At 39.3% G+C, this 27,059-nt stretch overlaps 3 protein-coding genes and 1 long non-coding RNA gene across 11 annotated transcripts in view; 2 read left to right on the top strand and 2 right to left on the bottom strand.

The window, feature by feature from the left end:
* The window catches only part of ect2 (epithelial cell transforming 2), a 64,715-nt gene extending 53,925 nt beyond the window's left edge, over positions 1-10,790 (bottom strand). For 2 of the 7 annotated variants that reach the window (XM_069896913.1, XM_069896910.1), the window contains exons 1-3: positions 10,425-10,787; positions 6,118-6,194; positions 4,803-4,979 (exon numbers count right to left, since the gene is read on the bottom strand). In XM_069896913.1, the coding sequence (XP_069753014.1) occupies positions 4,803-4,979; positions 6,118-6,194; positions 10,425-10,548 (378 nt within the window). In that variant the 5' untranslated portion in view covers positions 10,549-10,787. Of the gene's footprint in view, positions 1-4,802; positions 4,980-6,117; positions 6,195-10,424 lie in introns of all 7 variants that reach the window. The other 5 variants (XM_069896911.1, XM_069896909.1, XM_069896912.1 and 2 more) reach the window with 5 other exon arrangements.
* LOC138742481 (uncharacterized) lies at positions 10,436-21,876 on the top strand. Its single transcript, XR_011344202.1, has 3 exons — positions 10,436-11,223; positions 15,718-15,954; positions 21,458-21,876. It is a non-coding gene; the product is annotated as an uncharacterized lncRNA (long non-coding RNA).
* The window catches only part of LOC138742475 (THAP domain-containing protein 5-like), a 16,114-nt gene continuing 1,788 nt past the window's right edge, over positions 12,734-27,059 (bottom strand). Inside the window, exons 2-3 of the mRNA XM_069896956.1 lie at positions 21,208-21,397; positions 12,734-16,033 (exon numbers count right to left, since the gene is read on the bottom strand). Coding sequence (XP_069753057.1) covers positions 15,077-16,033; positions 21,208-21,397 — 1,147 coding nt within the window. The 3' untranslated portion in view covers positions 12,734-15,076. The remainder of the gene's footprint in view (positions 16,034-21,207; positions 21,398-27,059) is intronic.
* LOC138742476 (neutral cholesterol ester hydrolase 1-like) overlaps positions 24,447-27,059 on the top strand; it is an 18,801-nt gene continuing 16,188 nt past the window's right edge. The window contains exon 1 of one of the 2 annotated variants that reach the window (XM_069896958.1): positions 24,447-24,468. The gene's annotated coding sequence lies outside the window, so the exon portion shown is untranslated. Of the gene's footprint in view, positions 24,469-24,495; positions 24,930-27,059 lie in introns of those variants that run through there. The other variant, XM_069896957.1, reaches the window with a different exon arrangement.

Below are 27,059 nucleotides of genomic sequence, written 5' to 3'. Positions count from 1 at the left end.
AATCCAGCTAAAAAAAACTCTTTTTGATAAAGGCTACAAATTCATACTATGCTACCCTGTGACTTTGAAGATTTTCATACCAGGGGATTAAAAATAAATTATTTTCTAATTTTGTCCAAGGAGAAGAATTTGCCCAGGGTCACCTTACAGTGCACCCTCAAGAAGATACTATGTCTCTTAGAATGAACTATTTTCCTACTTTTGATTCATTGTTGATGGAAAAGAGGAAGTTTGTATGATGGAAGAAATAAGAATTTTTTTTGTTCTTTATATATTTCTGATTTTTATTTTTTTGATTTTTTTTTAATATAAATGATTTTACATGTGTATAACTGACTAATTAAAGATTATATAGCAAATGTACCAAGGGAGTTGGGAGTAGTGTGTGGTACGGATTACTGCGAGATTATGTGTTTTTGTGACCTTGGTCGCCACACATAAAATGGAGGTTGGGGGGGTAGTGTTGTACATCATTTATGCAACACTTATAGGGAGAGTTTAATTTTTCATACATATTTATCAGGTTTTCTTTTTCTTTTATTTGGATTGCGGAGGAGGTGTGTAATGACACATGGGATATTAAACAATGGAATTAGGAGGAGATTAGCGGGATGATGTAACGGAAGCAACATGAAACTAAAATTTTAATGTTAAAGGGTTGAACGGATGTAAAAGGAAACCGTGTTAACACATATTAAGAAAATGGGAGATGATGTGGCTTTTCTCCAGGAAACACATTTAACTGGAAAAGAATATTTGAAAGTAAAAAGGGATTGGGTTGGATCTGTTGTGTCTTCTTCATTTAATTCTAAGGCAAGAGGCATGTTAATTTTGATTTAAAAAAAAAGAATCTTCCAATTAAAATTCAAGAAGTTGTGATAGACACTGCAGGGAGATACAAGAAGCATCTTAATCTAGCAGAGGCACACAAAAATATTTTAATAGGAGGGAATTTTAATTTTTGTTTAGATCTCTTGTTGGATAGATCTACTCAAGTAGTAACAAGAACCAAAGCAGCAAAAGCTACATTAGTATTAATGAGAGACTTGAATTTAATATATACATGAAGGAGGATTTATCCTAGAGAGAAAGATTATTCATTTTATTCGAGTAGGCATGACTCTAATTCTAGAATTGATCTATTTTTAATTTCAACGCAAATGCAAGCTATTATAAAGCAAGGATCTTATCTGATCATTCGGCTTTATTAGTAATGAGTGAAATGCCTGGTAAAGAGAAAATGATTTATAGATAGAGACAACTCATTGTCTTCTAACAAACTCACCAAAATCTTTTCTTTTCAATAACAAATTCAGACATTTGTGATAAAAATTTGAATTCTGTAAATATTAAGTTTATTATATGGGATGCTTTTAAAGCATACTTGAGGTCAAATTATAGGCTTTACTTCAAAATTAAAAAGGAGTATATGAGAGAGACTGATCAGTTAGAAAAAAAACAAGTTTTGGAAAGGGATTTTTAAAAACAGGATTCTGAAGATGAGTGTAGACAGTTAATAAAAAAAACTAATGCAATTAAAAAGGATACTAATGTTATTACTTATAACCCATAAGAAATAAATGAATCCTTTAAGAATTTTTATTCTTAAAAATTCTGTCAATATATCAATTAGAATCTTTGAAAGTCAAAAATAAATATATATTTATCAGTTAACCTTGCCTAGATTAGGTTTGGAAGAGCAAACTGAATTGAGTGCTCATTTTACTCAGTTAGGAGTGAGGGATGCCACGAGTTCATTACAGAACAATCAATCTCCAGGAGAGGATGGATTCCCACCTAAATTTTACAAAGAATTTAAAGATTTATTAATTCCTATTTTAATGGAAGGTTTCAGAAACCCATACTCTCCCAGAAACATTTGATGGCAATAATTACAGTGATATCAAAAAAAGAGACCCTGTAAAACCTTCATCTTATAGACCCATTTCATTATTAAATGTAGATCATAAGATTGTTGCAAAGGTTTTGTAAAGAAAAAAGGCAGTCATCTGGAAATGTGGCTAGATTACTTAGTATAATTCATTTAGTTGCAATGGCTCTAGATGCAGAAAAAGGGTTTGATACACTGGAATGGGACTTTTTGTTTCAGGTGTTAAGACAAATTTCAATTTGGACAGACCTTTGTAAATTGTATTAGGGCACTATATAATAATCTTAAAGCTAAAGTAATGACTAATGGACAAGTATCTGCACAGTTTCAGTTGGCACGGTCAAGTAGCCAAAGGTCTCCTTTAATCTCCAGCTTTGTTTATTTTAGCAACATAACCACTTGCAGAAGCAATCTGTAATGATTTGGAAATTAAGGGATTTAGAATAGGTCAAGACGACCATAAAATTAGTTTATTTGATATATTTGACTGAACCTGAAACTTGTCTACAAAATTATATATCAAACTGAAAGAATATGGGAAAATTTTGGGTTATAAAATAAATTTGGATAAAAGTGAAATTATGCCATTAATGGAAGGAGACTATGCTCCATTCCAAAGAGATACTCAGTTTAAATGGTTGATAGGTGTTCTTAAATATTTAGGAATTTGTGCAGATAATAATTCGAAGAATTTATAAAAATTGAACTATTTATCGCTACTTTAAAAAGTTGAGGAAGATTTTTTTTAAATAAATCGATAAATTTACCTACAACTTTAGTATGAAGAGTTAATTATATTAAGATGAATATATTCCCAAGAAAATATCTTTTTCAAAAAATTACCTATTTTTTTTTACCTCAAATTTTTTTTGAAGAATTGAACAAAAATGTAAGGAAACTCCTCTGGAAAGATAAAATGTCAAAAATCTACAGCTTCTTAATTTCAAAAATTATTTTAGTGCAGCAAAAATTAAATTTCTCACATCATTTTTTTGAAAGAAAAAGCCCGGCATTGTTTAAAATAGAATTCAATGAAATTGGAGAGAGAAGCAGAAGAATTCATATACAAATGGGATGCAAAATTGAAGCTTGGTGATAAAAAAAAAACTGTTGTTGAAACATTTGATTAATATATGGGATAAAATAAATTATGAAATTGGTACAAGACAACATATTTTGCCCAAAATGCCCTCGTCTTGAAATTCTCACATCTTTTTCAAAATATTGTCAATTTTATATCAGTTATATTTTACGTCACAAAAATTGAATAGATTGAAATCAGTCTCATCAGATCAACGATTTAGATGGTGAAGATATAGGAACTTATTTTTTTAAACATTCAACTTGGTCCTGTTCCAAGGCAAGATCCTTTTGGTTCGACTTAGGAAATTTTTTAGAACAATATCTAAATTAAAATTGTCAATATATCAATTAGAATCTGTTAAAACTGCATTCACAATGGCAAGGAAATGTATTGCAGTTACTTGGAAATCAGATACACATTTGGGTATGGCAAGATGGAATCTAGAAATTCCAAGTTTTATTCCTTTGGAAAAAATTACATACAATTTAAGAAATAAATATGCTACGTTTTTACAAATTTGGTGCTCGTCTACTCAAATATTAGATTTAAATTTAAGCTTCCTGTGCCTCTGGACCTGGGAGGATCTCCTCTGAATTGTATTAAAGGTTTTAAATATATATCTTGGATGACATCCCTCTATGCAATTCTGAAAGATTTTTTCTTTCTTTTCTCTCACTTTATATAATTATATTTTATCTTTATATTAACTATTCTGAGGGTGGGGGTGTTTGGGGGAGGGAGGGGAAATTATATACCATGTATGTAGTTTTAGTTTGTTTTTCATTTGTAATCTGTATTATATTAAATTTGACTACTCTTCTCCCAGCTAATATTGGATTATTTCCCAAATTCCTGCTAGTTTCAACCCTCCTCAATAGCAATACAAGACCTTAACTCATAGCAGAACTAGGCTATTCAGCCTATCGAGTCTGCCCCACCATTTAATCATGAGCTGATCCATTTCACCACTCAGCCCCACTGCCCGGCCTTCTCCCCATAATTTTTCATGCCCTGGCTAAAAAAGAATCCCTCTCTCGCTCTTAAATACACCCAATGACCTAGCCTCCACATGAGAAAATTTCAAATAAAATATTAAAATAAAAATTATTTGCTGCAAGATATCTAGCCTTTTACTTGATTGAGGCCACAAATTTCACATGGTTGGCAGTTGAGTTTCTCCTCAATGGTGATCTCTGGTGAAGGTGGTTGGAAAAGGTTTCAGTGATGAAATTGCCACTGAATATCAAGGGAGGCGATTAGAAGGTTTTCTCTGGCCGAAGATGTTAACTACTTGGCACTTATATAACACCAATTTAATTGCCTCTCATCAATCCATTTCAGAGCGTTATCCAGTCTTTGCTGAAGAGTTGAGAATTGAGAAAGAATGATAGAGAAATAGTGTGAAAGAGGAGAGAAAATGAAATACCAAGAAATATAGTTAAGGCACTATGCTTAAATAAGGTAGTACTGTCAAAATGGAGAAAACAAATCACCCGATCAAAGGCCTGAATTAGCCTAGAAGAAAGTGACCAGGTAAGGAAGTTAAAGAGTTTCACGTGTAATTTTAAAATCAATTTCATAGTCAATGAGAAACAGCTGACTGATATCAGTGTGGCAAGATCACTGACCCTTTGAGTAACAAAGACAATCTGATCAACAAACACTTAATATAGTTTCTAATTTTATTTAGCAACTTTGAGATAATGAAGGGAAGATCAAAATTAAATGGCACAAAAAGGCATATTGCAGTTTGTATGTTAACACAAATCACTATCCAAAAAGTTTGAAATCTATATTTTACACACCTATAATTATGTTAATTCATACCTCTCCTTTTCTTGCACAGCGAAGTACAACAGGTGGTCCCAAAATTCTAGTGTACATCTTGCACAAGGTGCCATAAGGTTGACCATCAAATTCTTCCAATACAAAAATGGTCTCAAATTCATTTTTGTTTTTGAAACCTTCTCCTGTTTCAGACTTAACAAATGACAGTTCAATTTCCTAAAATGTAAATGAGAAAGTTTTTTTTAAAAAAGAAAAAATTGTACAATACTTTTAAAAACCACAAACATGAGGGTGACTTGGTTCCTTGTGCTTGCAGCACCATTATATAATCAGCACTGACCTTTATCTCAGCGCCACTCTTTATACTAAACCAACATCCTTTAATATATTAATATCCCCTCTAATGCAGCCATTCTCAATGGGGGCCATAGCACATTTCAAGGAGGCCACAAACTGAAATCAAGATATTTTTAATGCTTTTTTTATGTAGTCGATAGGAGAGAAGTAAAGAAGAAACCATCTAAACCAACTGGTTCACAAGGAAAGACAGAATCCTAAGGGGGCATAGGCAAAAAGAAGTTGAGAATGGCTGTCTAACAGGTCTCAAATCCACTTAACAACAGCCTTCACAACCTGTTCAGTAGAAAATTCCAAAAATGCATTATTCTCAGCAAAAAAAAAAAACCTTTTCACTTGTCCTAGATGGGAAATCCTTAATTTTGAGGCTTGTAACCACTGGTTTTGGAAACCCTATGCAAAGCAAACATTAGCTTCAAATTCACCCCATCAAACTTTGTATAAAAACAGTTGTACGTTTCACTGAAATTATGTGTAATTTTTGTCATCCCAGGCTGCTTAATGACAAATAAGCCATTTAATGAATCAGTCTGGTAAAGGTTCATTACATTACTGCAATACACAAAAGTACTGGAGAAACTCAGCAAGTCACGCACCATCTATAGCATACGTTGGTGAAAGGTTCTAGCCCAAAACACTCCTTAACCTTTACTTCTAGTAAAGGATGTGTGACCTGCTGAGTTTCTCCAGCACTTCAGTGTATTACGTGCAACCCCTGCACCTGCAGACTTCTTGAGTAAATTAAAATAATGCAATAACAAGTACTGAATTTCACAAAGATTTGTTCATCATTAATAGAATTTTACAGTAATCAGTGAGTGTAATTCAACAATATGAAATAACAATTCTCAGGGTGAGTGAAAGCATCAAGCAAAAATAAAATATAAAAGGAAAAAGTGTACAAACTTCTCACACTAATATGGTCATTTTAGGAATGCCCATTTCCCAATGGAATGCCCTACAACCATAACTGAAGTTTCAAATCTAATGTTATTACCTCCAAAGCTCTAATAACCTCTTCACTATCACCAACCTTTCCGATTAGCACAATTTTTGTTTGAATTTGAGGCACATCTATAAAACAGAGGGAAAAAAATGTCAATCTAATATAGCATTGAATAAATAGTCTTCAGAATAATGAAGGTTCAGTGAATTGAGTCAAGGTGATATAATTTAATTTTTACTAAAATTTATGTGGATTGATAATTTACCAACTTGGTAAGGGAAAATTCACATGGCTCAGTCTCTGGATCTTCTTTTATAGCAGTCCCTTCAAGTTCATTATCATCTGATAGTACATACAAAACCAGACAAAACAGTATTTCCTTAAACCATGCACACACATGTAGCACATAATAATCACATGCATAAAAATAAATGTATAAATATTTCATAATTAATTTGTTTAATTTATAAGAGATCAAAGGTCACAGAATACCAATGAATCACACAGCCTGCAAGAAGAAGCCATTTCTCAGCCAGACAGCATTGATTTTAATGCTCCTGTAACTCCTTCCTAATGGTAGGAAGTCAAAGATACTATGTGATGGATGGGAAGATTCCTTGATAAATCTATGGAACACCCCCCCCCCCCACCCCCCCATTTAAGCAACACCCCAAACAGTCGTCAATAGAGGAAGGGGAAACCCCTGTGATCTTCTCGACAGTTTTAATAATCCTCTCTATTGAAGTCAATGCAGTTCATTGACTTCAGCTTGTCATTTATCATAATACGATTGTTTCCTAGAAGCTGGTGCAGAAACTGTCTTTGCTCAGAATTAACACACCACTCTGTAACTGGATCCTGAAATTTCTAATGGAAAGACCAGTCTGTCCAGGTCAGTAGCAGAATATTGAACGTAATCACACTAAGCCCAATCTGTGGGCTCAACCTGCTCTTGTTCACATTAGTGCCAAGTGTGAAAGCAAAATCAGCTCAATGCCAGTGTCAGATGACATCTTCTCACACCGGGGATTGACGCCCTTGACCCCAAGTACAATCCCTGGTGTCTACAGACGCCAAGGTTGCATCAGGGAAGTGTGAAACGGGTCATTGCATTGCGAGATTCAAATGACCCAAGTTTTTGCACAAATGCTGGAACATGAAGGAAGATTAAAATGAAGGTATAGATTTTGCTGTGGGAAAGTTGCAGTAGGAGTGTTAGAGGAAATAAATAGCAATAGCACACAATTTTTAAACATGGGAAAGTTGGTAGTGCTATAGTGTACCATTCATAAAGACTGTGGGGAAAAAACAATGGCAGACCACACTTCCCAGAATGCCATGTGGCAGAGAACCCCCTCCATAAATGCTCTGTTACTGCAGCCAGTCATACAGCCCTTTCTCTGCTGCATGGAATTCTGGGAGGGCAAGTCCGCCATCTCTTTCCCCCCCCCCCAAGGTATTTATAAATTGCTACCAACTTTCCCATGCTATATAAATTAAGCACTAATGTGCTACCAACTTTTCCATGCTGTTTAAAAATTGTTCACTATTGCTATTTATTGCTAGCACTTTCCCATGGGTCCCTTATAAAGGTTAGCACAACAACAGGAGCTAAAGAGCTCATACTGTGCTGTACATAAAGCTTAATTATGTTATAATCAGGCATGATTAATTTTGTTGAAATACAAGATCGTAATACATTGATCAGGTTCAGTATCACCAGTAGAAGGTAGAACAGTCCTAACCCCGGGGTGGCTTCTTGCAAGGGTGAAAGCATTCAGTGTCCCAGTTAGGAGTGTCAAGTGTGAAAAGCCAAACACCATTCCTATTCTGGGACACTGAACAGCCAATTTAGGGGGATGGAAGTGTGAAAGGGGCTATAAAGATAGCAAACTATTACAATGAATTATTAATCCTTCTGATGAAGGTATTCTCAAAATGCTGTTGCAAGAGAGTTTTATACTTGATGATGCTATCTTTTCAAGTCACAGTTGAGTACGAATTGGAAGACAATATAGAGTGGTGATATTTGCAGGGGCTGGTGACAACAGCCAAATTGAACACAATAAGTTCCCCTTTGCAACAAGAGTCATATTTTAGGCTTTGCCATATTGACTGAAGAGCACATATTTGCACAGAAGATTTACAATCCTGCCCTCTGTGAAATGATGCAAGAATGTAAGAATTAGTCTGGAGTTTAGTGTTCAAGCATCTGATGCAAACAGAACCTTCCAACTCAAATTAAAAATTGCAAATGATGAAAATCTTAAAAAGTGCTTAAAACACACAGCATCGGTGTCCCCATCTTCTCACTTAAGCCGACAACTATTTTAATACATCTAAAAACTAAACCTGCATCTGGAAACAAAACTTACACCCAAAATGCCGCCTTCAGCCATTTAGACACATGTTTATTTACTTTTTTTTTCAGGTTCTTAGTATTCACATGTTTAGTTATTTTATTGCCTCCAGTTTAAAATAAAATGGGTGTCAAATGGAAATCCACGAATTTAAAAAAAAGTTTTGGGTATGTAGCCCCAAGATATTTCTCATCTCCAAATTCACCAACGAATCCCCCTCTTGATCACAGCTGTGATGAAATAAAGGACTAAACCATTCCTCCTCCCGTAACCTACCATGCTTTAAAGCACACATGTCAAACTCTGGCCCGCAGATATAATTATATTTGGCCCGCAAGATCATATTAAATATATATTAGAGTTGGCCCGCTGGCCGCCGCGCCAGTATAGCGCATGCACACTGAAGGTGAAAATGAAGACGCCGGAGGTGTGGAGGGATCACAGAGTCCCGAATCCCGGGGATCGGAGCGCCGCACTCAGCCCGCCCTGCTCCCGGACACACAGACGCGGCTGGAGTTGGGGACCATCCTCGCTGGGTCTGCGCTTCAGCGGCGACGCCGGACCGAACGTCTCGTTGGCGATGCCTTCCCCCTCGCTCTGTGCGCGGCGGACCCTGCCTCCCGCTCCTTTTGTTGGAGATGAGCCCGGCGCCGTGAGATCGCAGTTTAATCCCTCTCCAACCATGGGAGGGGGGTGGGAGCAACGCGCTCTTCTCAGCCAATTCCTCCACCGCCCCGAACGCCGGCGTTTCAACGGGGGGTTCGGGTGCCTTCGTCAGGCAACCGACCTGTTGGTCCAAGACAAGGGGAGAGCGTACAAACTCCACACAGACAGCACCTGAACTCGGGTGAACGTGGAGCTGCAACCCCACATTCCACATCAGGACTTTGTGTAAGATTGGGAGCAGTGAGACGGAAGCTTATTTTGTTCCTGTGATTTAAGCCTTTCTTGGGGTGGGGGGGGTCCTTCTAAACAATTAACCTAATCAGATGTAGAGTTACCACAATACAACAGTTCTCAACCTTTTTCTTTCCACTCGCGTCCCTGTGCCATTGGTGCTCTGTGATTAGTAAGGGATTGCTTAAGGTGGTCTGTGGGTGGGAAGAAAAAGTTTGAAGACCACTGCTTTAATCATCCCTCATTGACTCGTCATGTGCACGGTTTCAGAACGCTAAAGGAAATGGGCCAATGGCAATGAAAGAGTTTATCCAAAACTATTATTAAACATTTATTTTAATAAGAAAAAGTTTAACATTACATATGTCGAAAGAAGAGAAAACATGCAGATGTTGTTGAAAATGTTCAATAAATATTTAGTTCGGCCCTCGACTTAGTCCAAGTTTTTAATTTTGGCCCTCTGTGAATTTGAGTTTGACACCCCTGCTCTAAAGGTTCAATAGATATCATCAACGCAATGCCAAAATGAACCAGACAGAAAGGACATGTTCATACGCGATTTATCAGTAGAAGAGCGAGACCTTGGAAAAGAGCCAATTGCATTCCATTGAAAAAAAGCATTCAGGATATTTTTGAACCTCCCCCCCCCCCCCACCCCCCACATCACTGTTACACGCAGATTTGTCGAGAAAGTCGATCCGTGTTTCAGTGTGAGGTCTTTAAAAGACATTTATTTAACAATGTGCATCCAGCATATAATGTAACAATTTTACATTGCCCCCTGACAAAAGGACCGTGGTCGAATCAACTCGTGGACGCAAATTACCCCAGAAATGGAGACACTGAACCCATCTCCAGCGCCCAGTAACGATGCAACTTAATCAATGCAGCAAAAGGATCGGATTCCTTTCACGACGCCCTTCAGCTGCTGTTGCCGCTGGTCTTTCCCACAGGTGCTGATGGGCCCCGAGGGTGACTGTTCAGAGAAACACGACCACTCGCGCAAACAACGACCTGCTGGAGGGTCTCGTCCAGCATCCCCTCCCCTCCCCCCCCGGCAGAACTGGCTTCGGGTCGGGACCCTCTTATCAAGCCCATTACCTTCAGCCTTGTCCAACGCGGCCTCGGAGAACAAGTACTCACGAGAACCATCGTCTAGCCGCGAATCGCCTGCCGACGCGTCGGCCAACAGACTCCTGGCCCCCGCCGCGCTCCACTCCGCCATCGTGCGAGGAAGCCTCAGCAGCCCGGAGGCGCCTCACCGCCTGGCTTCGACCACAGCCCGGATCAGCTTCAACGCAGCGGCCAGTTTAAACCGTTTCGACCCCGGTTCAGAGACTTGGGAGCCCGGAGACACCCACGAAAAAATTCAAAATCTCAACCAACCCCCGATGCATTCGCCTCATTGGTCCCTGCCAGTATCCTATCAAGAAGCGAGAGTTGCCTTTCCTGATTGGTTGGATTCGGACCCTCCCACCTGACTGTAGCGAAAGCTCCGAATCAACCAATCACTGTCCTCCAATGGCCAGGCGGATTTCCCAAGTTTCATGCCCGAAACGTCGATTCAATGGCTACGCTACGTTATAATAAACGCTGCGCGACACGCAGTTTCTCCAGCATTTTTGTGTATTGAACAACCATCTGATGAAAGTAGTTGGCTTGAAACCACGCAAAGTGCTCGAGCATCTGCAGACTCCGGTTGGAAAACGTTTGCCACGGTCCGCCGAAACTTAGTAACGAAATATCCGCAAAGTTCTCCACTGGCCAAACCCAAAACGGGCTAAGAAGTGGACGAAAAACTAGGAAGGAAAGTCAAGGTCCTGAGTAGAAACTTCTCAACCTCTCCTGCTACCGCCACTGGGGCATGTGTTAAGACTACAAATGTATAAAACTGGTAACGGTATGAATGCAAAGAAAGTCGCGGTCATTTTATACTTTAAGGATTCCATTTATTTGTTAAATAATGGTATTTGCAGATATAAATAATCTAACAGGTGTAATATAGCTCCGATGACAAGGACAAGACGACCAGCAGTTCAAGGGTTAGAATTACCAAGAGATGTTCAAAATTGAAAAGAGGTGGGTGATTGACACAATAGTAAAAGATCGTGTTGGTATAACAAGGCAATATTATTGAACGTTTGCACGCAAATCCCCAGCAGCAGTGGAGATAGGGGAATGGTATTAAACAGGAAATTATGGATGAATACAATTGTAATTCTGGATGACTTAAATCGACACATGGATTGGGCTCACCAAATCAGTGGCAGCACTGAGCAGGAATTTTTCCAATATAGAGATGGGATGATTTTCTAAACCAATACAACCAGGAGCTACACAGAGGGGAAGCCATTTAGACTTGTGTATTGTACAATGAGGAAACAAGGGTCCTTTGGAAGTAATCATAAAACAATAGAATTCTATATTAAGTGGTATAATTGGTTTTGAGACTGCAGTCCTGAATTTAAAAGAAACTGCTGTGGTATGAAGTAAAAGTTGATTATGATAAACTGAGAAACTTTATTTGTGGGATTGGCAAACATTTAACCATGTCAATTGTTCATTCCTGTCTGGCAGAAACTGGAAGAGTGGTTCAATGGTAGCTAATAAGAAAAATTAGGTATAGAAACCAAGAGAGAAAATTAGTGTGAAAAGGCACATAGAAAAGAGTTGCAAACTCAGGTCCAAGGGCTTAATGAAGTGAAAATAGTGTGAGTTTGCAGGAGTTCTTAAAATCCATCCTCAGCTGAGTATATGGAGTTGTTTTAATGAATATGTCAAGTTCTTACCACAGGAGGCATTGCTACCCATTTTCCCACAAAATTAATGGAGGTACAAGCATCATGTACCATGCTTTTAAAAAGCTCAGAGCAATAAATTAAAAATTAAATTCGATGTTTCATCAAGCAAAAACTAGTTGATTATTTTGCCTCCATTAAATATATCATACTAAAAGTTATTTTATTGTATATTTCTTGAAACCGGATACAGCGCAGGGAAATGTGGAAAGTTGCAAGAGCTTTTCAGAAATACCGAATATCATCGCAGTATACACAAGGCATTCAATAATTTGGGAAGACTTTGTTTCTCTTTATTTTACATTACTAATACCCGTAGTAAGACGTACGAATTGAATCAATTGAAAAATCAAAATAGTTTAGCATGGATGGGCCAAGGGTCCTGTTTCTGTGTTGTGTTCTATGGTTCAAATGTGATTACAATTAGTCGACAGCATCACCCTTACCTGAAATGTAAATTATCTTAATATTTCATCTCTGGCTTTGTTTCAGAGAGTGTAGAAAAAAATTGATTCAGCGCATAGAAGACAGTGTAAATCAACTCACATATGATTTTCTCTGAGAGATGAATTGCTCTGTTACTTCTGATCTGATAAAATTTGTACTGATCTATTTATACAAAAGTTGGTTTATTTGCAACTTGTTTGCATTATTTCCATCAAGGAGCAAATTATTAATGGAACTACAGCACTGAAGCAGCAACAAGAACATTACAGTGCAAGTACAGTTTTATCCCTGGCCCAAATCTCTTCTCGACAGAAAGCTTTTTTTTTCCTATTTTCAAAAATGCTTCAAACATTTTTGCTCAGTGACTGGCCCAAAAACACAATTTCTTCATTCAGGTTCCAAAGTCACCATTACTGATCAGTTCCGTTCTTGGCAAGGTCGCCAGATTGCTGAGAAAGACTATGAAAATTCAGTTCCACTGAAAGTCAAGAATGGAGTAGTAAACCAAAGTGTGCCTGATGGTTCACTTGCTGGACTATGAATGCCAAGTCTGATTTCTTTTTAAAATCTCTACAGGTAGCATTCATTAATTTGAAATTAATTCCAGGTTTCCAATTTACACAGCATTTTTTTTTTTAAATACAGTCACTCCCAAAAAAATCTTACTAAACAATATACATTCTAAACCAGAAGCATGGCATTTCTTATTTAACTCTAATATTGATTGTACTTTTAGCTTTTGCAAAAGATAAAATAAACAGTCATCATTGCCTATATTACATATTGCACTGGGATATCTTTACAAAAATTGTGAACATCATCCAGATAAGATGCAACTACTTGATTTGGTTCTAATAGCAGAAAATATTTATTGTTCTTGCAGAGGTACCTATGAGCAGTAAAACAATACAAGCCATTATGATCAAAATGTGTAAGATTAGAAAGGTGACTCTTTGGAGACTTGACGTTGACTGAAGATTATCAAGAGAAATTTACAGGAATGGACTCAAATTGACTCGAGAAAAATTCACAAACCATGTAACTCAAATTATGGTTCTTTTTTACATTCTACATGGTTATGTGAGATGGTGAAACCTTTTTGGGGCACATTTAAGGAACTCTTAGAAGCTATTTTTAAATTGAAAATTTCACTTGATCTTTTAGTATTTTAGAAATTGAGTTTGGAGTTAAAATTAAATAAATTTCAATGTTTTTTGAGATTGGCTAGAAAATGTTTGGCAATTTCTTGGAAGAAAGACTAATTTGAGTATTCAGGAATGGCATTTAGAAATTAGATCATGTATTCTGTTGGAAAATATGACATATAATTTACATAATAATTATTTTTTGTTAAAACTTGGAGCCCGTATCTGAAATATATGGGGTTGAATTAATAATTTTCTTCCCACGCATTAATGGTTTTGCTCCGAACCATGGCAAACAACTGATGGAGAATTTTATATTGTGTGATCTCCTCTTCTTTTTTCTTTAGGGTAGTTTAGAGGGGGGGTGGGGAGCGGTGGGTGGGTTAGGGTTGGGGGGGGGTCATAGGGGGTATATTTACAAAAACATCATGTATGTATTGTTTTTCTTTATTTGTATTTTTTTATTTTTTAATCATGATTAATAAATAAAATTTTCCAAAAAAAAAATTAAATAGAACATACTATAAGGAGTCAGCAAGGAATGTGACTAATCGAAATAATGGAGAATTCTGAACAGGTCCACGTAAAAAGGCAGCATCATGGGGCTTTTTTTTCCCCCCAAAAAAAAGATTAACAATGGTTTACTTCTCCCAAAAGTCAAAGAACCATTATTAACAATGAGAATAGCAACAATAATATGCTGTAACAGATACTGGCATTTTATTTCTGATTTAGTAAAAAGTTATAAATATCCTTTATCTACATAAATAGGCTTTTTGGCATTGGGAGCTGCAACATTTTTTTAATGAAATAAATGAGACAGATGTAATCTGATGCCAGTTCTTGCAGAACAGTTTTCACCAAACTTTTCTTCACTCATAAGAGGTCTCACAATATGAAAGCTCAGCTTCCAACAATTAAAATATTGATGATTTTAACTCACAATTTGATCTGAATGACTACGTTCTTCGCACATGACTACACACCAAGCAAGTTTGAAAATTGCTGTGTGGACCCAACAGATCCATTCCAAAATGAAACAGATTTTCTGACTCTCAACCATTCTCTTCCCCACAAACCCAGAGCATTTCTGAAAACCAAATTGTACAATTCATTAAATTACATACTTTACATAGTGTCTTGAGGCACATCTTGTAAAAGCCCAATCAAGACATGGTAGCAGAATTACACTGCAGTTTTCATTTTGAGGCAACATGTTGCAGCCACATACTCATCAACGCTAACTTCAAAATGTACTGATTTAACATTACAGAAATATTAAACTTTCACACATTAAAGAAATGTAAAATTTCACCCACTTGCTCTCCAAAAAAACATTTTCCTGGCTATTCTTCCCTGTTTATTACAATATATTACTATTCCACGGATCATCGTTCTTATTTTCTTTCAGCTCATTTATAATTTTGGTAAGGCTGTCAATTTTCTGCTCTTTTCTCTTCAGTTTTTGCTGAAGTACTCTAAATCTTTGCCGATGTTCTTCATTCTTCTTTCTTTCCCAAGCAAGCTTCTTTTCCAAAGTTCTCCGGATGATATCTGGGCAAGGACTCATAAAGTAACTATGATCCTGAGGAAACATCATTCCTGGCAAATCTTGGTCATCTTGAGTAGAAAGTGTGGTCTCGAAGGAACACTGTACTTCTTCTGAAGGCTGGACTGGAGTGGAGAGAGAAGTCTGTGTTTCTGGGATAAGTACCTCTGTAGATATCCAAGTTGTTCCTTCTGGCATTGTTTCTCTGTCAGATACTGGATCTGCAGATGATGTGATAAAACATGGCAAAACATCAGTAGACACAGTGGATACATCCATTGAGCCAACAAGAGTGGCACATGTCTCAGATTGTACTTCTGTTCTTGATAATACATTGGCTGTCCAGTGGAGGGAGTCTGAACACAGAACTGCAGCTGAATCTTGAGATTCTTGCTCTGAATGACCTATGATTAAGCCATCTGAAACTGATTCCATCTTTCCCTCTGTTGTTTCAGTTTGTGCACTGCAGTTAAAGAAAGCAAGAACCTCTGAGGACTCTGTTTCGGGTTTGAAAGGCACTTCCAATACTTGAGAGAATTCTGCTAAATTCAAAACTGCTGCTGCTGCTAATTGAGCCAATCGACCAGAGTTGAGAGTGTCTGTTGTTAATGTAGACGGTTCATCTGTTACTTTAGGTGGCTCGATTGGCTGACTTAATGTTTCATCAACTAAATCATGTGGTGATGACAAAGGTAATATCTCCACCTCTGAAGATTCCTTCTGGTGTCCACCAGAACCCTTTGCTTTATTTGACTTTCTCGAACCTGTAGTCTGCAAATTAGTGAAAATGTTTGAATTGTTAATGCGAAAGTAAAAATTCAACATTTTGCACCGTATCATTGCTTCCATAGTTGAGATTCGGTAAGCTCTCCAAATGTACCTTGAATGCAAAATTTAAAGGGCATTCAAAACGATAACATTTAAAATAATACAATGGAGAGTAAACAACGCTGCCCTTGCCTTGGCCTTCAAATTCAAACCTCATCCAAAATGTACCTTAAAGTGCCTCCATTTAAAAGAACAGATTCTCTCTTTCAAATATTTTTGTTTCTACAGACAATTAGACTTAGCAATTCAGCATTCCCATAAAAATATTGCCTCAATTTTTTTTGTTATACGAGTGATAAATGCTCCAGTTTTGACACTAAGAGTCCAGTTATTCAGTGCATCCTCACAGCTGTTTCTTTCCACAATGTAAGAGCTTGCTTCTTAGCTTAATTGTTATAAATTGCTAAAATGATTTTGATATACATTTGGAAGGCAAAAAAGTCCTAAAGAACAATGATTATGCTGACCAATAAATGACACAGCGCTCTCCATAGTTTGGGACAAAGACACTTTTCCTTTATTTGTCCCTGTGCTCCACAGTTTTAAATTTATAATCAAACAATTCACATGGAATTAAAGTGCACATTCCAGATTTTATTCAAGGTTACTTCTATGCGTTTTGGTGACCATTTAGAAATTACAGCACTCTTTATACATAATCCTTTTATTTCAGGGCACCATCGTGTTTGGGACATTTGGCTTTACAGGTGTTGTGAGTACTCGGGTATGTTTAGTTGCTACATTGATGCAGCTATAAGAATGCTAGTCTTGCTTCTAAACTTTTGATCTTCTTTGGAGACTGTAGTTGCTATTTTTCAGCAGGAGTTTCTGTAAATGAAAGTCAAAGAAGCCATTATGAGGCTGAAAAACAAGAATAAACAGTAAAGGACGTGACACAAACCTTAGGATTACTAAAATCAACTGATTAGATCATCATTAAGAAGAAAGAGCATTCTGGTGAGCTCAGTAATCTGAAAGGGACTGGAATTCCAAGGAAGACCTCCACTACTAGAAGAATTCTTAACACAATGAAGGAAAATCCCCAAATGTATATCCGATAGATCAGAAACATTCTTTAGGAGGCAGGTGTGGATATGTGTGGACTACTGTCCGCAGAAGACTTCATGAATAGAAATACAGGAATAACCTATGGAACCTTTCATAAGCTGAAATGGCATAACAAAAAGGTGATCACCATTGATTTCTAAGGGAAAAATTTTTGAGCATTCCCAGACATAAACTAACCCACCAAATCACACCAAGTAACACATTAAACCTAAAATAACACTACTATATAGTAAAGCAGGAATTGTATGTTAAATACATCCCCTATTATAAAGTAGAATAATATATGTAGAGTGTAGTTTCACTTACCAGAATCGGGAAGTCAGCGAGTTTAGACAGCCCCGCTGGCCGTGTGCTGACAGCCGCGTATTGACAGCCCAACCAACTGCCCTTTGACCGCCCCGCCAGCTACGCGCTGACAGTCCCGTTGGCCACCCTGTGACAGCCCCTCTGGCCGGTTTTTCGTAAAAGTGAAAATCCTTTCATTAAAGCAAATTTGTGTAAAGCAAGTATCATAAAGTGGGGTATACCTGTACAGAAGGTAGACTGCAAGATGCAAGGTGTTATGTTTTGGATCTTGGCCAGTTCCTTTACACCTCCACACTTTGCTCTTGCCATCATTCTGTTACAGGTTAATCTTGGTCTCAGCCATCCACAATTCTACAGGCTCTTTTAAATAGTTACAGATGCCTAATCTTTTATCTGGGATAATTGGGACCGGACACCTGCCAATTGTTTGGAATCTTCTGGATTTGGGAATCATTTTAAAATGGTGGTCCCTTTAAGCCCACCCACCCAAGTCTCTCCCTCCCCCTGCCGCTCGTCTGCCCAAGTCATGCTGCTGTCTCTCCCTCCTCTCGCCCGCCCGTAGCACTGCCGCCCTTGCTCGCCTGCCCAAGTCGCGTTACCACCTCTTCCCCCTTGCCCACCCGAGTCACGCTGACGTCTCTCCCATCACTTCGGATTATGGGTGGTGACGACTGCCATTGATCCCACGTTGAGCCACCGCCACCGGGCTGACTGAAAACACTGCAGTGCTGGACAGGCGTCAGTATATGATGATTCAGAGATGCTTATAAAATAGTGGAATGACATGGGACATTCCAACATGAGTGGAGCAAGGGTCATGCTCGACGGGTAGGGTACTTATAAAGTAATGATACCGCTAATTACTGATGTGGAATAAGATGGTATACATGGGAGTTGAGCGAGAGTAGTGTCAGGTCATGTTTGGCCCAAACTCCATCTTTGAGGACCCGATGTTATCTACCGAAAAAAGTGCTGGTTTTTGGAGGTTGTTGTTTTTCAGAATCCTGGATAAAAGGTTAGGCACCTATATTGGCAAACTTTAATCTGACCATCCTTTCTGTGGCTCACTAGTAGTTTGCATCTTGCAGTGAAGCCTCTATATTTCTGTTCATGAAGTCCTCTGCAGACAGTAGTCATTGACATATCCACACCTGCCTCCTGAAGAGAGTTTCAGATCTGTCAAATATACCTTTGTGGATTTTTCTTTGTGATGAGAATTCTTCTGTCATCAGCAGTGGAGTCTTCCTTGGAAGACCAGTCCCTTGGTGATGACTGAGCTCACCAGTACGCTCCTTCTTCCTAATGATGTTCCAAACAGTTGATTTGGATTATCCTATGATTTGAGTGATGTCTCTTACTGTTTTATTGGGAGAACTCTGGTCCTCCAATTGAAAAATGGCAACTTCAGACTCCAAAAGTGATCAGAAGCTTAGAAGCAAGCCTAGCTCTCTTATACCTGCACCACTGAAGCAACTGAACATACCTGAGTACTCACAAACACCTGTGAAGCCAAATGTCCCAAGCATTATGATGTCCTGAAATGAGGGGACTATATATTTTAAAAAATGCTTTAATTTCTACATGGTCAAACCAAAATACATACAAATAAGCTTGAATAAAATCTGGAATGTGCACTTTAATTCCATGTGAATTATTAGATTACAAATGTAAAACTGGAGCACAAGGGAGAATAAAGGAAAAAAGTGTTTTTGTCCCAAACATTATTCAGGACTCTGGGTTCTGTACTTGCAATCAACTTGAATAATTATAAAGCAGTCCCCAGGTTATGAACAAGATCCGTTCCTAAGTCTGTCTTTAAAGTCGAATTTGTATGGTTCTTATTTAGCGTCAGTTTGTCAAATGTTTGCCTTAGTATATATTTTACCTTTCAAGTCATATACTGTAAAACTACTGGAGTCAATCTCTTGAAGGGAGGTTTGAACAGAGCTTTTCTTTTTCCTTGTCATAAATGGCCTTGAAGTAGCTGAGGCCGTTGTTAACTGTACAGTAAACTTTGGTGAACCTCTCTGCATTAGGGTCTTGCTCCTCTCACTTTGCCATCCCTCATTCAATTAGACAAAAACCTTCAGCTAAAACCTTTTTGGTTCTGGTGTTTTAGGTCCCAGTTTTCTTCCTCAAATGCTACTCTAGTTCTATAAGGTTTTCATTGGTCAGTTCTTCAGCATGGGAGTCGAGTAACTCTTCAACATCATTTTCACTGATGGCTAACTGCAATTGATTACCATTATCAACCACAGCTTGCCTGGCTTCAGCGATGATGTCAGCTGTAAACCCCTGAAAAGCATGCGCGAATTGGTGGCGCAATTTCTTCCACACTCCATATTTGACTGCTTCACTTCATCCCAAGAATCTGCAATATTTATGATGGTGTCCTAGATGTTATGATTCCTCCAGAACTCCCTTATGTTCATCACATCATCTTGGGTAGCCCTGACTGCTTGTGAGGCGGTCTTCCATAAATAATAGGCCTTAAAGGAGGCTATGACCCCTTGGCTAAAGTAGTGATGTGCTGGGGGTAAAAATGTGACCTTGACATTGGGGTGAAGGTCATCTAAAGAGCTTGGATGTCTGCGTGCAATGTCAAGCACAAGGAGAACCTTGAAAGGAATCTTCTAGGACAAGCAATAATGTTCAACAGCAGGGACAAAATGGTTCAAGAACCAATCTTCAAAGATGGCAATTGTAACCCAAGTCTCTGCATTTGCCTTCCAAATAATGGGAAGAGATGCCTTAATGATGCAGCAAAGGGCCCTTGGATTTAGGGAAGCAATATACAAAGGCTTAAGCTTGAAATCCCCAGATGTGTTACCCCGAAGCAATAACTTTAGTCTATCCTTCAATGCCTTATGCCCTGGTGCATTTTTTTTCCTTTTCCGAAATGTAGGTCTTTTCAGGCATTTTTTTTTTTTCAAAATAAGCCAGTCTCATCTACATTAAATATGTGGTCTGGCAAATAACCACCCTCCACAATTTATTTTCAACATTTCAGGAAAATCACTCAGAGCACTGACATTGGCACCCACTGATTCACCTTAAAATTTTCCCTCACTTTGAAATGACTGAACCAACCCTGACTCGCAACAAATTCTTCATCACAATCACCTTCACTTGCTGTACATGCAGCTTTTAAATAATTGAAAAGGCTTCAAGCCATTTCTTGTACTAAAGTAAGGGCATATTACGCTGATTTTGATCGTCTAACCAAATTATCAATAGCCTTTCCATTTCAATAAATGAAACACTATATTGCTTAGTAATAATTGCAGCTTTCACGTGCTCCATTACTCTCACTTTATCCTTTAAAATTGTTCCGATCGTTGACCGACTGTAGCCTATCGCTTCTCCAGTGACGTTTCACCTCTTTCTGATCACTTTATTATTTCCTCTTTATTTTCAATCATGATTGTTTCCTTTTTTTGATGCATCACCAGCACTTGCATCGGATTTTCACTTTGGAGGTATGGTTACAATGGTAAATAAGAGAAAATTTAAGCCATATACAAAGTTACACGCTCAACACGTTAATGGCAACGTGATCCAACTTAATATGGCGGACAGCATTTTCCTTCCTAGAGCTGATGAACCTCTGAAGCGTAGTCCGTTTATAAGTACAAGTTGTCCGTAAGTCGGGTGATCTTAACACGGGGACTTACTGTTCATGGAAAATTTAGACAATTCACATTACTAAATATGATTACCAAAATAAATGGCAGACACAATACCTTATTTTTAGGAGGTGGAAATATGGTTGGTACAGAAGAAAATTTCAAATGCCTTCTATCATTCCGTTCTTCAAAGCACTCTTTAATAAAGTGGTCACTGCAGAGAGTTGCTCTTGGCGATGGCACCCAGTTTTCTCGTGCAACAGCTTTTAACCATTTTGCCATGAGATCAGGTTTTGAAATTGGAAATCTACATCAAGATAATCCAAAATAAACAAATGAACATGATTTACTGAACCTATTTTTACAGATGTGCATTTACTGGAAACTGCCGGCCAGCATCCTATCAATGTTAAACTGGAGCACAAAAGAGACTGTCCTGGCTTGCTGCGTCATTGTGTGGTACGGTAGCTGCAAAGCATCTTATCGGAGGTTAGTACGGAGAGTGATTAGAACTGCTGAGAAGATTGATGGGGTCTCCCTTCCCTCTATCAATGATATCTACAGGGAGCAAGGCTTAAAAAGGGCTCAGAGTCATTGAGGATCCTTACCATCCAGCCCACAGTATCTTTGAGACACTACCTTCAAGGAAGAAGTACAGGAGCACAAAAATGAGGACTGCCAGGCTGGGAAACAGCTTCTTCCCCCAAGCAATGAGACTGTTGAACAACCCGAGAAAATTGTAAATTAATTATTTACATTGCAATCCAAAATAAATACTTACAAGTCGTTTGTGTGTAGGATGTACTGTGTGTCTGTGAGAGTGCACGAGCACTATGGTCTGCATGTACACTGTTTAGTCAGGTTGTATATGTACAATAAGATGACCATAAATTTGAACTCTACCGATCAGTCATCACATCTGCTCTGCAGCTACCCTATTCTTCTGAGACTTAAACTCATTTCACGATGGTTTTGGTTGGACCAAAGATCTTAACAGAGCAGTGAGATTCAAGGCATAAATTCATAAATACCAATTATTACATCTCTTTCGTTTTTCTGATATGGGTCAAAACACATTGATATCAAAAAATTGACAAAAGTTAAAATTCCCCAGTCTGTGCAATGCTGGTCAAAAACACTAGCACACTGTGCAAGAAAATAAAATGAAGTAACAGTACCTACCTCTCATGAAAATTGGACTGGAATACCTCCAAACTAAAGTCAAAGAATGTAGGTTATGGATTTAAGAAGAGAGATAATGTATACAGTAACTACAATCCTATTAACCTGACATCAATATTAGATAAAGTATGATTATCTATTAAGCAAGTGGTACTTGAATACTGTTAGGTCTGCTTTGTTCATGAATGAGTGAGACAAACACCAGACTGAGTCGAAATCAGGGTTCTTTGTTCTTTATTACCGGATTGTAACACTTGCGACTAACCATGTTAGTCGGAGAATGCATTCTGCCGTTATCAGCAAAATGGTGATTTTTTATACCCTTGGATATGTGCTTAGAACATCATCATATCATTACTTGTCCAATGTCTAAAACTGTTGCTATCCTTTCCCTGCTAGCTTCCTGCCTCTCAATCCATCAATGTCTCTCTTATCTTGTAAGTACAAGGATGCATTCACATCTTGTTACAGCCCTGCACATTCCCATCTCATGATGTTTTACCTAACAGGAGTACAAGGACACCTCCCCTTCTTGTTACAGCCCTGTACAGGGTAACTCCTTACACATTCCCATCTCATGATGTTTTACCTTACAATACTTAGAAATAACAGGTCTTGGCAGAGTCAATATGGATTTAGGAAAGGGATGTCATGTTTGACAAATTGGTTATTTGAAGTGGAGTGAAATTGATGTATTTGGACTTTCCAAAAACTTTGATAAAGTCCTGCACAAAAAGCTATTCAATAAATAATTCACAAGATTGGGGAGAAATAGACTGGCATTTATTGAAGATCAATTACTTGACAATAGAGTAGGAATAAGGGATTACTTTAATCTTGGAACATAACTCGAGGATGAAGCCTTTGGGCCACAAGGTAACACTCTCCTGTGCGACGTTTCCACAGGTCAGTCTTGCCCTATCGTCCCTGCTGCGTGAAGACGTTGCATTTTCGATGCCATTCATGACCATCCCACCCCTCAATTGGAACAACGGTCCACCTGATTGCCAACAGGTTTGTATGACACGGACTCAAAAAGCAGGTCACGTACTGGGCAAAGACATCCACGGACTGCCAATCTGCAAAAGCACGTGAAGGCGCCACTTCAGCCTTTCCAGCCACTGCAGCGCAGATTCGAGCATGTCCATGTCGACATGGTCAGCCCGCTTCCGGTGTCAGGAGAGTCTAGGTACTTGTTAATTGTTATCGACAGATTCACTAGGTGGCCGGAGGCAGTTCTTATGACGGACTCATCGATCAATTCATGCGCCAGAGCTTTTATTTCTGCCTGGTTATTACGGTTTGGCCTACCCTTACCCATCACCTCCAACAGAGGCCCACAGTTTACTTCCACACTCTGGGATGTTTTGTCATGACTGCTGGGAATGCAGCACCAACATACGACAGCCTACCACCCACAGTCGAATGGCCTGATGAAGCAGTTCCATAGGCAAATGAAGGCTGCACTGATGGCCTGCCTCCAGGGATCTGATTGGCTGGATGAGCTGCCCTGGATCTTCCTGGGAATAACAGCACCAAGGAGGATCTCAACTCCTCATTGGCAGTTGGTTTATGGGGCCCTGCTCATTGTACTTGGGGAGTTTGTGCCCGCACCACGTGGATAGGAAGTGCCACCGACTGAAGTCTTAGGCAGACTGTGGGAGCAGCTTGGAAAATTGGCCCCAGTTCCCAAGTCAAGGCATGGAACAACGACATCCTTCATTCCAAAGGAACTCTTGGACTGTGAGTTTGTGCTTGTGCTTAGAGGTGCTCTGGGCCACCCTGACAGAGGCCGTATGAGGGCCCCTTCAGAGTGCTACAAAATAATCATTCAACTTGTGTACTGGACACTGGGGGGATTTCAGAGGCATTTACAATTGACTAACTAAAGCCCGCTCATCTCAACCTTGATCGGCCTTTGCTATGAGCCCCAATGCAAAGGCACAGATGACTGTCCAAGAGTGGTGGACAGTAATAGCGCCAGAGGCTTAACCACCTATTCCCAGTTCTGGGGGGGGGGGGGGGCATGTAGCAGCTCACTAGAGGCTGAATCAAACCTGCTCACGAGATACATCATGACATCACAATGTGATTTGACATCATTTGGAACACACAGGGCTTTAAAAAGCTGCGTGTAACTGTTTGAGTAAAAGACTTCTACTGAACTTCAACTCAACTACATCTGATCATTTTCTGGTACTTCATTTCACACTGCAACCCAGTTGGCTACACATTCATATTTTACCAAAATAGGTTGTTAGAGTCATAAGATCACATCAAATTGACACCAAATGCCATGAGAGTCACAACTGTAATGGGTAAAACTTCCCAAAGCTCAAGTGACAGGAGAAAGACAGAGACAGGATCCAATGCATTTGGAAAGGCAGGAATCAATAAGGGATAGTTAGCACAGCTTCGTGAGTGGGAAATTATATCTCACAAATATGACTGGGCTTTTATGAAGAAGTGACGAAAAATGTTGGAGGGCAAGGCACTAGACATCATCTGCATGAACTTTAGCAAGGCCTTTGACAAGGTCCCACATGGTCAGATCGCATGTGATCCACGATGAGCTGGCAAACTGGATACAAAATTAGGAGATAGGCCGTTATTCAGATTGGAGACCTGTGACCAGTGGAGTGCATCAGAGATCAGTGGTAGGTCCATTTTTGTTTGCTATCTATATTAAAGTCTTGGATGGCAATGTAGTTAGTAATTTTGTAAATTACACCAAAATTGATGGTGTAGCAATAAGTAAAGACGGCTATCTGAGATAGCAACAAAATCGTTAAGCTAGAAAGGGTTCACAAGAATTTTACCAAAACCAGTAACTTAAATTGCAAGACCTGCTGAGTTCCTCCACCATTTCTGTGTTTTTACTACAATCACAGCGTCTGCAGAGTTTTGTGTTTTAGTTAAATTGTAAGAATGGGTTGGATAGTTTGGGATTTCTCCCTGAAGCGTAGGATACTTCACTACCCGATGAGCTGAACACCTTCTAAGCCCACTTTGAGAAGAAGAACCAAACAGTACCTACTAGAATCCATGAAAAGGCTGAGGACCCTGTGATATCTGTCTCTGAGTGTAATGTCAGAACATCTTTCAAGAGGGTGAACACTCGCAAGGCGTCAGGCCCTGATGGCATAGCTGGCAGGGAACTGAAAATCTGCACCAACCAACTAGCTGGAGTGTTTTCAAACTCCCATTGCAGCAGTAAGGGGTTCTCACCTGCTTCAAAAGGGCATCAATCATCCCAGTACCCAAGAAGAGTAGTGTGAGCTGCTTCAATGACTATCGCCCAGTAGCACTAACTTCCACTCTTGAGGAAATGCTTTAAGAGGCTGATCATGGCCTGAATTAACACGTACCTAAGCAAAGATCTGAACCCACTACAATTCACCTATTGTCTCAATTGCTCCACAGCAAATGAAATATTACTAGCTCTCCACTCAGCTCTGGATCACCTCGAAAACAGCAATGCATACGTACGGCTGCTCTTCATCGACTGCAGTTCAACCTTAAATACCATTATTCCCTCAGTGCTGGTCAAGAGGCTACAAACTCTAGGCCTCTGTACCCCTCTCTGCAACTAGATCCTTGACATTCTCATCGGCAGACCAGTCACTACGAACTGGAAACAATGTCTCCTCCTCACTGATCATCAGCACAGGCCCACCCCAAGGATGTGTGCTTAGCCCACTGCTCTACTCATGATACACCCATGACTGTGTGGCCAGACACAATTCTAATGCCATGCACAAGTTTGCCGATGACACCACAGTTGTCGACAGAATCACAAAAGGCAATGAGGAAATGTACAGAAGGGAGAGAGATCAGCTCGTTGAATGGCCTAACAACAACCTTGCACTCAACATCAGCAAAACTGAGGAGATGACTGTGAACTTCAGGAGGAAGTTAGGGGAACACGACCCAGTCCTCAGTCGTGGAGAGGGTCAAGAACTTCAAATTCCTGGGTGTCAACATCTTCGAGGATCTGTCCTGGAGCCTCCATGTTGATGCAATCACAAAGAAGGCTCGCCAGTGGCTATACTTTGTGAGGTGTCGGAGGAGATTCAGTATGCCACCGAAGAGTCTTTTAAACTTCTACAGGTGTACTGTGGAGAGCATTCTGGCTGGCTGCATCACTGCCTGGTGTGGAGGCACCAACTCTTAGGAAGAATAAACATGGCCTGCAACATCACAACTTCTTCGAGGACATCTACATGAGGCGATGTCTTTTAAAAACAAAAAGCCTCTCTCCTCAAAGACCCCCACCCAAGGCATACCTAAAGACAAGCACTCTATGGCACAAGGACAGCTTAATCCCCACAGCCATCAGATTCCTGATGAACCATAGACACTGCCTTGCTTTTTTGTGCACTATTAGTTTTACTTTTTTTATAGTAATATTGTAAAGATGGTTGTAATGTGACGGGGTACTGAACTTTAAGATCAGCCATGATCTCAATGAATGGCGGAGCAGGCTCGAAGGGCCGAACGACCTCCTCCTGCTCCCGTCTTCTATGTTTCCACGACGCTGCCGCAAAACACCAAATTTCATGACTTGTTTGTGACAATAAATTCCGATGAAGTAGTCGGTTTCCAAGGGTAGGCACATCTAAAACTAGATTTATGGTGAGGGGGAAAATGTTAAAAGGGACCCGAGTGCATCTTCTCCACATGGAGGATGTGGAACAAGCTGCCAGAAGTGATAGAGGAGGGGACTATGGTAACGCTCGAAGTACATGATTGGAACGTAGGCGAATGGGACCAGCTTGTCCAGCATG

The sequence above is a fragment of the Narcine bancroftii genome, chromosome 9 (assembly GCF_036971445.1).
Source record: "Narcine bancroftii isolate sNarBan1 chromosome 9, sNarBan1.hap1, whole genome shotgun sequence".
In the NCBI taxonomy this organism is placed as follows: domain Eukaryota; kingdom Metazoa; phylum Chordata; class Chondrichthyes; order Torpediniformes; family Narcinidae; genus Narcine; species Narcine bancroftii.
Note: the sequence above shows the minus strand (reverse complement) of the source record. Positions and strands in the feature narration are given on the sequence as shown.